Here is a 12370-nt window from a genome sequence, read left to right on the forward strand (position 1 = left end):
TTTCATGTGCTGAAAAGTAACGGTATTGGACATACATGGTTTCCGCCCAACAGCGACTATGTGTTATATGAAAGGCATCGCTCATAGTGACAAACCCATAAAGAACTACCACCCAACTTTACAGTCCCCCTCAGCTCCACGGAGCCCTTTACCACCTATCAGCTCGTTGTTTTGATTTTATGGCTTGAAACTTTACCGTTTGTCTCACTGCCCTCATCAACCCTGTACAAGGCAGTTGTTTTCTGTGAAAGAAATAGCTGGTTAATTTTGTCCAGCATTTAGCTGCTAAAAGACAAAAATATGTCCCTCTGGAGTTAGAGGAGAGCAAAAAGGAGGTAAAATAAAAAATGTTTTTGAATATGGCTTTCAATAAAACATGACTCCAAATAAATACTAAAATTGTCTGCTGTATGGGTAAATAGGCAACTGCATGCTTACACGTAACTGTTGTGTTTACATCGTATTCTACTGCCAAAACGCAGTCCGTCACATTTAAGCCCTTGCCAAATGAGTCCACACAATGCTGATTAAGCCTATTGCCACCAGGGAAAGCTCTCTGTATTTCTCAGCAGTGATGCCAGTAATGCATTACTTAGTAACGCGTTACTCTAATCTGACCACTTTTTTCAGTAACGAGTAATCTCACGCGTTACTATTTCCAAACCATAATCAGATTAAAGTTACTTATCAAAGTCACTGTGCGTTACTATTTTTGTCATTTTCCTTAGAAAAAACATATATTTTAGCTTTCTTCTTGCGTCTCGGGGAGTGCAGTCACGTATGTGACAAGTCACGTTTTCAGCATGTGGACAGTTCACGTGTACCACGCAGTGACACAAACGTAAACAACAATGGAGGGAGGAGAGAGATGCGCGTTTTCTAGCTGGAAATACAGTCACTATTTTGAGTTTGTGTCAGCTAAAGACGGCAATATTAAGGTTCGTTGTACACTCTGTGCTGGTGGCGACAAAGTGCTATCTAGCTACAAAAACACTACGTCAAATTTGAAAAAACATTTGGAGTCGCAGCACTGCACGGTCAAACTTACAGAGTAAGTCCCAGCAGGTGGTGAGAAGCAGAGAGAAGGAGGTCCCCCACCACCCAAACAACAAAAGCTGGACTTCGGTGCAAAACCAGTAAGTGGGGGAGAGTTGAAGAAGTTGGTCGGGCAGTATGTTGTAGAGGAAATGCTGCCCTTAAACACGGTTGACTCGCTCTCTTTCATGCCATAATAACCAAGATCCCTACTACTGGCAATGCCGAGCTGCCTCACAGTAAACCAGTTGTCATTTTTATGTTGAGGCTGTGGGGGTGTCGGCAGTTGCTGAATGTAACTAATAAAGTAACTTGTAATCTAACTTTGTTACTTTTAAAATCAAGTAATCTGCAAAGTAACTAAATTACTTTAAAAATCAAGTAATCTGTAAAGTAACTAAGTTACTTTTTCAAAGTAACTGTGGCAACACTGTTTCTCAGTATACCGAAGTTGTTATGTCTGGTGTCTATGGCGACATTATGTCGCTGGCACACCCAAAGCAAGGCGTTAACCAGCAAGAGAGACCATAGCGACAGAGCAGCAGCAGCTAGGAGCATGGCAGAAGCTATGAAGAAAAATCCTAAGAAGCGTCCAAGAAATGTTTCTGGAATGGATGCTCCAGATAAAAAAAGAAACTTGGCTGAAGGATCATAGTAAAAAAAAAAAGCACTCCTGAGGGCGGGGAAGATGCGGCAGGATCTTACCTGCAGGCATACATCATATGCGTACATTGACAGTGTTTGTGTATTTACTCTAACCTCCAGAGGGGGGAGACAAAAGTTCCATACTTCAGCTTTCAATAAACTCCAAAGTTAGAAAAACAAACACATTTGTACTTTGTAGTTTTGCACAAGCATTTTAATTGACCTAATTCATGATGACAGTTTTGACTTTTTTCACAGCCTTGGCATCTTCTGTATACCTTATGTTTTTTGGTTCTGTGGATTTAGCAATACTACCCCAGGTCAGTGGGGTTGAAGAGGTTAAAACAAAAGACATTTTATCTCATGTTGGAGAAGCACAATCGATCAAACTATTTTTCACCCAAAGACAGAAACCTGAGACCAGACTCCACAGTATTATGCCAGTCAAAGTCTGGTTCTCCTTCGATTAAGTAGAGACCCATTATAGAATTAGAAGACATACAGGAACAATTATTGTGTATCCATATGGGTTTCTTGCAGTGAGGAACAGACTGTGACTGTGTCTTCAAATGCAATTTGGATCCAACTGTTTCAACAAAGTATTTCTATTTACTGTTTATGGGGCAATACCAGAAAATAAAGCTTAGATTACAGTCAGAAGCTTTTTACTTGACCTAACTGTATACATGCTCAGAGGGAATTGGTCAAATTCTATTTGTGGCTTTAATCTATAACTTTCCATTGTGTTATTTCTAAACACTGCAAAACTCTGACCTGTAGAACTGCAAACACAATCAAGCTGCATTTCAACTGGAAATAGGCCTCTAAAGCCATAAACTCTGGTGAAATCAATATGAAAACACATTATTCCCACCAGATAACCCAATCTGCGCGCTAGCTTTGGACTGCATTGTACGTGTGTATGTGTGAGAACGTGGATTCCCTTGCCCTACATGGACAGCCCCGAAGGTAAATTCCTGCCCTCCAGAGAGTTTCAGACGCCTGAAAAATTCACATTGTCTCAACAGCCATGTAATATCGGAACAGACCCTGGAGCAGGAAATTCATAGGGAGCTCCTTGGCACTCTGTCAGTTTGACGGAGCACAGGAAAAGACAGGGAGCGGAGAAAGGAGGAGGGCAAGGAGCCATTGGCGTGGAAGGCTGCTTCACCACCTGTCACTGTCTGATTTAGGGATGAGAATGAAGAATGGAAAACAGAGAAAAAGAGAGAGAGAAAAAACGGAGAGAAATCTTTGTAAGCAAAGGGGTACAAACAGAGACTGGACATCGATTAGGAGTGTGATGGAGCGCTTCAGAAGAAAAACTGTGACCAAGTCAATACACCTCTCCATCAAACGGAAGCAGAGCAACTCAGGACAGTGCCAAATCCCTCCCTCCCTCCCTCTCTCTCCTTTTTTCTCTCGATTAAGCAGCTCCTCTGTTCACAGAGAGCAAGCCATCTGTCGAATACCTACTACCCCCATACACACAAACATTCACAGACTAACACACAGAAATAAAAGCCAAGTCCACATAGAGTAATATTCAAAGCATATGCAAATACACACAGATGAGTGAGCATTCAGGAAAATACCAATTAAATTATCTTAACAACATAGACCACATCCAGCTGATCAGGCCATTTTTCCTGTAATATGGATGCTTTGGGAGGTTTCACTTGATTTGCATCATCCTGTTCACTCACCTTTCTAAACTATATGGCCAAACGTATGTGGACACATTCGGTCTACAGACGTTGTGTGTACTTTTTGTCCGTGGCATAGACTGTATATATAAAGATGGAAGGCTTGACACCTCCCCAAAAGTGAAGCCAAAACATTTTAATCGCGCCTGGTAACTGGCTGCAGCATAGGCCATAAATCCCACCCTTCCATTTTGAAGTGGGTGAGACTCGATTGGAAAAAGGTGACGTCACGTACTTCCATACGCCAATCAGGATTTAGCAATATTTGAATCAAAGTGTGATCACAGTTAAAGCCTTGTTTGCTTGTTACAAGCCAAGTCAATCAAATCAATGAAACCACACCCACACTAGTCCTGATGAAGCAGAGTTTTTGAGTGTTAAAGGTGCCCTGCCACACATATTTCATTACTTTGTGGTTCTACCATGGAAAAAAATGCCTTGGTTACCTTGTTTCAAGCCATTCTGGTTTGGTATAGAAAGCCTGCAGGAAGACTCAGCTCGATTTCTGCCAGTTCTCATTAATATTCAACAAGCTAAGCTGTTTGAATCTGATTGGCTAACAGCTAATGAGAGCCTGCCTGTCAGCATCCTTTACCCAGCGCAACTGGGCGTGCTCATGAATAGTAATGAGCTCAGGCAATATGATGTCAGACTGACCAGCTTTTGTAATTGGCCTGATTTCTCAGCTTATTTCTGTTCAGTGGCTAGAGCTGACAGAGGAGCTAGCAGTTCATTTTCACATTCACAACATAACACAAACACATATGGACCTAACATATTTCAAAACATACAAGGAAAAACGGTTTTGTGTGGCAGGGCACCTTTAAAGCTTTAGTGCGTAACTTTTTAATATTGATGAACGTCCGTAAAATTCAAGCCATTGTCAAATGAGTGGATACAAAGGTAATTAAGACTATCAGCTCCACACAACTCTCTCTGTATTTCTCAGTATGGCTATGTTCAGAAAATGGTGATTTGGAGGAGGGGTGGTGCGCGACTACTAGGGTCGCACACCACGTCGTTCATGTGTCCTCATTCGGTTTCATATCCAGTGCTCTAATACTTCAGTATATATAAACTCAGATTTAGATTTCCTCCTCATACTTTGATAATTACACAGCTATAAGTTCACAACTGTTTTGTATTCAAAGCTACGCATAATATGCTGGCTCTATATTGAAATTATGAATAAATAATGGTGGGCGACTGCTATATCCTGCAGTGTCTCTGCCATTTGCCTTGCATCGTTGCCCATCATTTATGACTGTGTATTACTATCCATCTCACTGATAGCTTTAGTTCCATGAAACTTACAACTAGTGCTACAATGTTGAGGCCATAACGTAACACAAAAACCATAACGTAAACAACAATTTTTAATAAGGATCCCTTAAAAGGGGCGGCGGTAGCTCAGTCTGTGGGAACTTGGCTTGAGAACCGAGGGGGTCGCCGGTTCAAGTCCCCTTATGGGCACTGCCGGAGTTGCCCTTGGCGCCATCCAGTGAGGCATTACCCCTCGCTCTGACATCTCGCCATACATAATGCATGTGTCATGTGTATAGGTCCTGTTTGTGCATGTGTGTATTTGGGCCTGTGTGTGTGAATATATGTATATATATATATATATATATATATATATATATATATATATATATATATATATATATATATATTCAACAGAGTGAAAGAAAACTGAATTTCCCCTTGTGGGATTAATAAAGTATACATTACATTATTATTCAATTTGGTCATTAAAGAATTGTAACAATATGTATTGAGCATGATAAAGGAAACACATAAATTACCATATATAATATCCATCACTTCTGTACTGCAATGTGTGTTACTTATTGTCTGAAATATACATCCATATGGATATATTTGCAATAAGCTATAATCAGCTGATTATACACCATGCAGATACAGTATATACTGGTGGAGCACTTCTCCACTGCTGCAGCTTCTCCCTCTGTTAAAACACAGTCCACCAGGGCAATCAATCAGGCCTTCAAACACCATGATAAATAAACAGAAAGGCTTTACGAATGAGAATTTCTTTTTTTTCTTCTTTTTTTTTTGTGGCATTTAATGCCTTTATTAGATAGGACAGCTTTAGACATGAAAGGGAAGAGAGAGGGGGAACGACATGGAGCAAAGGGCTGCAGGTCGAAATCGAACCCATGACCGCTGCGTTGAGGACTAAGCCCCTGTATATGGGCGCACACTGTCCCAGTTGAGCTGCCCAGGTGCCCAAGAATGAGGGTTTCTAAGAATTCATTTCCCACAACTTCCTGTTTCTGGCGCAGATATGTCGATACAAAAAACACATCCAATAAACCTGACAGAAAGCACCCTTCCTTTATCAGTGCAACATTGAAAGGGAGATTTATCATGGTTTGTGCAGGCTTAATGTGCAGTGAGAAGCTGTGGCTGAGTTTCTCAAAGCTATCAATGGAGCTGCAGTTGAAAAACAGCCATTACCATACCACTAAACTGGCATTTTTATGTTTCCCAAGCTCTTTATACGCACAGAAACTAAAGACATTATACCCACGTACATTAACATGCACTCAAAAACATGCTCACACAAACGTGAGTCAGGCACTACATCCGTAACCATTAACAGTGAGGACAATGAATCACTTATCAGGCACCATTTGCATAAAAGCTGCATAAGCTGTGGCTCTGCAAGCTCTCTATTCTAATCTATTATTTCTTCCAGTAGTAAAAAACAAGGCAGAAAACACAGTATCTGGCCATATTTTGAGAGAGTTCATGAGCATGTGGTGTGTGTGTGTGTGTGTGTGCGTGTGTGTGTGTGTGTGCGCGTGCATCCCTCATTATACAACATGCTCCCCACTGCCTGGGTCACAGAACCTGAACTATTCCAGTCTATTGGCTCCCAAGAATTTTGTTTTGCAGAACAAGATACATGAGCAAAGCAGCTTACTACTTTTACATGGAAAAAAAAGTTCAAACCCATCCCCAGCTGCTTGCACAAACATCCACAGAGTGCGCACAGATAAATACATAGACGCTAACGCATCATTTAGCTTTTTCAAAATAAAAACACATGATTTGTGCACATCTGCTTCTTTGGTTTGTGTTCCATCTGTCTGCCTATCGCTCAGGGCAAAATAGATAATAAAGATCAGGTGGATCAATAAAGATGCAGGGGTGGTGATGAGTGAAGGGAGTGAAAGAAAGACAGGACAATTTAAGAAAGAGGAGGGAGAAGCAGAAGTAAGATGAGATGACGGAAGAACACCGTGCTCTGGTAGGTAAGTCAAAATCTGATAATAGGATGAGCAAGCTTAGTGCATAAGGAATGTGTTTTTGTGTTTTTTTCTCTCACTTACTTTCTGCTGCACAGAGACAACGCTTCCCTAAGGAAATATATTACAGAGGCCATCTGGCCTGCACTGGCCAGGTCACAGACACACACACACACACACACACACACACACACACACATGCATAAGCACTGCATAAGCCGAGCACCAATGACCACGAATGACCACATCATTACCGAACGCAGCAGACATCACAGCACAGACATGGTGCAACATGCAGACTTTTGCATGCCATGACCACCAACCAGCTCTCTCTCTCTCTCTCTCTCTCTCTCTCACACACACACACACACACACACACACACACACACAACACACACACACACACACACACAGGAGGGTGGTGTAGTGAGTGTCCCGGCATGACCCAGATTCAGGCTTTATTTAATATGACGGCATGTGGAGCCTCCACCCTGCTGAAGTGTTCATTAGCAAATCCCTGAATCCCTACTGTTTACAGGGATGCTGTTCTGTAGTTGACCTCTGACCCCCCTATGGAGAGTATCGCATTAAGTTATTAACATTTTGTGCAGGTTTACTGTATTTTTATGTCCTTGCAACCTTATTCAGTGACTTAGGTTAAAGGAGCTGAATAAATCATGAAATGCTGCGCAATCATATGTTTCCAGAGTACGATACTAACAATTGACAATTATAAAAAATAAAATAAAAAATACAACACCAATTGTAGCAGTCACAACAATAGATTGCACACATCCCTTGGTAAAAAAAAAAACACATTGCACATAACACATATTTCCCTCATTCCCCAGTAAACCACCATTAAACTACTGCACAATCTCTACAGCCTCAATCAGCATTGTTTACATGTTTGACAGAGTGACACTGTTACAGATGAGAATTAAGTTGAGACATTTTTTTTTATCTTGTTTGAAATTGATGAAAAGCTGATGTTCACAACTGGCTTGCATGCATTACAACTATTTCATGAATGTCGATTGGACAGCACATGCTGACATTTATTGGCAAGTTAACTACAGTATGTTAGTTGTCATGACACTGATGCAGTTAAAAATGTTAAAGGTCCCACAGCATGAAAATTTTACTTTATGAGGTTTTTTAAAATTAATATGAGTTCCCCCAGCCTGCCTATGGTCCCCCAGTGGCTAGAAATGGCGATAAGTGTAAACCGAGCCCTGGGTATCCTGCTCTGCCTTTGAGAAAATGAAAGCTCAGATGGGCCGATCTGGAATCTTCTCCTTATGAGGTCATAAGGAGCAAGGTTACCTCCCCTTTCTCTGCTTTGCCCACCCAGAGAATTTGGGACATCATGGCTTTCAAACGAGCAAAGTGGCAATTGGTCAAGGCCACACCCCCAACCTCCACCTTGCCCCCCCCTCTCCTTCTCAATAGCTACAGACACAGAAATGGCACATACTAAGGAAAGCTCATTGTGGGACTGGCTCTAGTGGCTGTAATTCTGCACCAAGGCTGAATTATGGGAAAGAGACTTCAGATACAGTATTAGGGGACCACTAAGGCCTATATAAAAGCATCCAAAGAGCAGCATGTCATGGGACCTTTAAGTTGAGAGTCATGTTTTATCTTGTTTGAACTTGATGAAAATGTAGGGTAACGGGGATAGGACCCAAATGCAGGCTGAGGAGGCAGCAGAATGATTTCAGAGAACGAAAAAGGGCTGGTTAAAATCTAGAGAACTGATGAGGAAACTGGGGACAGGTGAGCAAGTGGGCGGGGAAAGCCAGGCTGATGAGAGAAGTGGGGACAGGTGTGAAGATGTGTGGGGCAGTCAGCTGGTGGGGAAAGGAGGGAGGGCATCTGGTAGACAAATGGAAAATGGCAATGAAGGGGCTTTGGGAGTAGGTTACAAGGATACAGAGGAGGGGCAGAGAGACAAACTGATAGAAAAGCTACCATGCTTGACGGCTAGTTTACTAGTGTTAATTTCAACTCATACTAAGGATTGTTAGCAAGAAGTAATGTCGATAAGTTACAGTGGCTACTTTAGAGATAAGGGCAATTAAAGGAAAAATAAAAGTATGTGTAGCGATTACTGGATTAAATTCCGCTTTCTAGCAATTAGGCTAGCTAGCTAGTTTGTCTATTTTCTGTACTGCCGTGCATGTGAAAGACTTGGGTGCTTTACTGTCGAAACGTAAAACATGTAGCTGAATTGTTGTATGTGCCCAAATTATCCTAAATAATCTGCCAGTCGTCTATTCAGACAACCAAAGTTTCTTGATTTTATTTCACACAGAGTATTCTGCACAAATAAATTGAGCAGTGACTACCAGCAGAGACTAATGCAAGCAGAACTGTTAAGGTAAAATAGCTTATTTGGATTTGGGCAAAAAAAAAAAAGAAAGAGAAACTGTAAGTAGTACAGAATGACTCTCATAAGGCTGTAAAACAGGAAAGAGAAAATGTCCAGGGAAGTGACCCCCTGAGACAATGTCAAAATATGTCCCTGTTCCAAGAACTGGATGGTGGAACAATGTTTTTCTTCCCTCCTAATCGAGCAAAAGAATGTGGTCAAGCAGCAATTATCTTCTTCCAAATTACATCCTGGACTTTTTCTCTAATTTGTTTTAACAGAATAAATGATCCTGTCCTCCCGGGGGCAGCAGCAAATTCTCCTCACTGCACGCTGATAAATAGACACGTATTCATCACTGGCCTACATTTTTACAGGCCTCAGGCTGCCCAATTTGGTTGTCTTTGATAAATAACTTCATTTCAAGCTATAAAATAATAATGGAAACTCCTAGATTGGCTCGAGCTCAGAATAAAGTGTTTATCTATCCCAGACAATAAGACAGATAAACACACATTACAGAGAAAGGGTGACAGGGCCCCTCTGGTCCTCAGCGACCTCAATCTCCCACTTGGTTCCCTACATACAGAACCCAGGCTTGTCTAAGAGATATATTACACACCCAATGTCAGTCTAAAGGCAGCATGGGCCAGCTAGGTCAAGGCCAAGTGTGCCAGTGTTCTATTTTGGGCACATGGATGACTTATTTAAACCATCCAACCCCGGTGACGTCAACAACGCTCACTACATCCCAGGGTCTGGCTGAGCAGACTCTCAGTCTTCTGTGCATGTGTATGCTGGTGTTTTACACATTGACCATGCCTTTGCAGCATGTGCATGTACACACACACACACACACACACACACACACACACACACACACACACACACAACACACACACACACACGTGTGTGTGTGTGTTTGTGTGTTTCTACACTCACACTAATCTCTACCTGCCATTTGCTGTGCGCCGCTCCCTGCACTGCAGTTGGGAAAAATTACAGCTTCAGCTAGACCTTCATGTGTCAATCAGCTGTGAGCCAAGGAAAGAAAGCACTTGAAGGAATCACCGAGTGTGAGTGTAACACTTTTTCATCTTTGTATTGCAAGGGAATGATGAGGCGCTGATTGGCCTGGACGGAGAACATAAGAAGCCCCACAGCCAACAGTGTCAGATGCTGACTTTTCTAACATTATCTTATGCGTGAGTGAGTGATTAAGTCAGCCCTGTATGTGCATACGTGAGAGTGCATGTGTGTGTCTTTGCACGTTGCTATAGTAACTTGGTAGGCCGTGGTGCACCATGGAGAACACTTGCAGCCCTGCCTCTTGGGACCGGCGGTTAATCCTGTGCCAGTGCGAGGCCAAAACACGCGTTAGGCAGCTGGACAACATCTGTCGCAGGCCTGACTCTGTGTGGTCAGGTTTGTATCTGTATGTGTCTTTTATCTAAGGGCATTACCACAAAAAAAGCACAAAATCATGAGCATATATTGGCAGATGATTTGGGACGCTGTCCAGTCCTCTCTGCCTGCCCCCACTGCTGACAGCCCTGGAGTTATTCCAAGTTTCCCGCTGGCCTGGGTCTGTTGCTTCAGCCTTAATGCCCTGCCTCGTATTAACACGCACAGAATAACAAACGTAATTAACTCTCAGCAAGATTTAACCACGGCAGAAAAGGGCCAGTGGAGAGAGGCGAGCGAGCGCCGCAACAAAAGCATTAAAAAAGAGCGAGTGGACAGTGAGATTTGGAGATGATGACAGCTGCAGGAAGGAAGGGCAACAAAATTGGGGGTGAGTAAGGGAGGAGAGAGCAAAGTGACAAAATGATCTAGCTTCCAGCGAAGTTCCCGCGAGCCAAATGTAGCTGCGTGTGAATAATTTAACCTAACGGGGAGAGCCCCTGAACGCCGAGTGGACATCTGGCTTAGTATGCATTAGGGACGATCTACACTCCACACAAATTAGCATGCTTGACCGTTCCATCACATTATTAATAGACATTAATGACTGCAAGCTTTTTGATTTCCCTCAATGTCCTCAGCATGATGAGGAGCTTTTTGACAAGCTGTTATTGTTCTCTACAGCTGCCTGCTGCAGCTCAAGTTTCTCCTGCTCAAAACCCATCACCACGGGGTCGTATTAACTCACTCACGCAGTTCCGCTCAAAAGGTTGATGATGCACAGCGGCAGCAAATTTAGCCCTCGCCAAAAAAAACTTGTTAACTATAGATTTGAATTGAAACAATTAAGGTTAACAAGAGAGCGATTTCCACTTTTCCGAATGAGAGAACTTCAAAAAGTACAGTACAGTGAGCACAGCTGCTGCTGCAGGATTCCCTTTACAGTGTAGCACACATTTGTACACATAAAAGCTATGTACACATTCTTTTTACGCTCGAATACACACAAATAATTTGCCCATCGCAGTGATTGAACAAATGTTTTTTTTCCATTCCATGTGAACAAGCAATAAATAGGTGTAAACGGTACGAGATAAAGAAGACAGAGGGTCTGAGGTGGGAAGCTGACAGTCAGTAACTTACCTGTTTCCAGTTGTCAAAAACTATGACTTTGCTGTCCTCGTCGTCGACCGTCACTGAGCTCTCGTAGCCCTCACCTGCAAGCAAATACAAATTTCACACACATCAGCACACAGAGTGTAATGATAAACACCACACTGCCATAAAATAAAAGCAGAACTATATATTGAAATACAAAAAATATGACAGGATGCATTGTGGAGTCTAAACGAATTATAATAATATTAACTAAAGTGAAATGTCAGTGGTCTAAATTGCTGCTACTGAAAAAGTTGACTAATGACTCTAGGTCTTAACAAATGTCCTTGACCTACTCAAGACACCTTAAATCAGTTTCATGAAGATGTTTAAATTGGGTTATGTGGCCACCTGACATGTTTGGAAAGTGTTACTGCATCCCATTTCAGACATCTGCTCCTTCTCTTTATGTCATTCTTATATTGATATTTCTGTAGTCCAATTTAAAGAATATAACTGGTGGTTGTTCATTTTTCTGTGTTAACACATTCCATGGAAAAGAAAACCAAAACCACACTTCTCCCTACCCTATCTGTGGCACTCACCTCAAAGCCTGTTTGTTCCTACTGAACATATAAATCTTTGAAAAAGAGGGGCAATTATTTTTATCATTCAAAAAGACACATTCCTTTTCTAAAAAAGCTGGGCACTGTAGTTTGTTGCAAAGGTTACTCAAACAGGAGTAAATAGTACATTTGTTGAGGACTATTTTCAGCGGCGGATTAATATGCGTTCAGGCAGTAGGAGAGTGTACGTTTTTAAGGCAGCAGGAA

The 12370-nt window shown here is 42.0% G+C and overlaps 1 protein-coding gene across 1 annotated transcript in view; it reads right to left on the reverse strand.

The window, feature by feature from the left end:
* The window catches only part of rem2 (RAS (RAD and GEM)-like GTP binding 2), a 30814-nt gene that overhangs the window by 13398 nt on the left and 5046 nt on the right, over positions 1-12370 (reverse strand). Inside the window, exon 3 of the mRNA XM_039816553.1 lies at positions 11583-11656. Coding sequence (XP_039672487.1) covers positions 11583-11656 — 74 coding nt within the window. The remainder of the gene's footprint in view (positions 1-11582; positions 11657-12370) is intronic.

Source organism: Perca fluviatilis, chromosome 11, assembly GCF_010015445.1.
Source record: "Perca fluviatilis chromosome 11, GENO_Pfluv_1.0, whole genome shotgun sequence".
Lineage (NCBI taxonomy): Eukaryota > Metazoa > Chordata > Actinopteri > Perciformes > Percidae > Perca > Perca fluviatilis.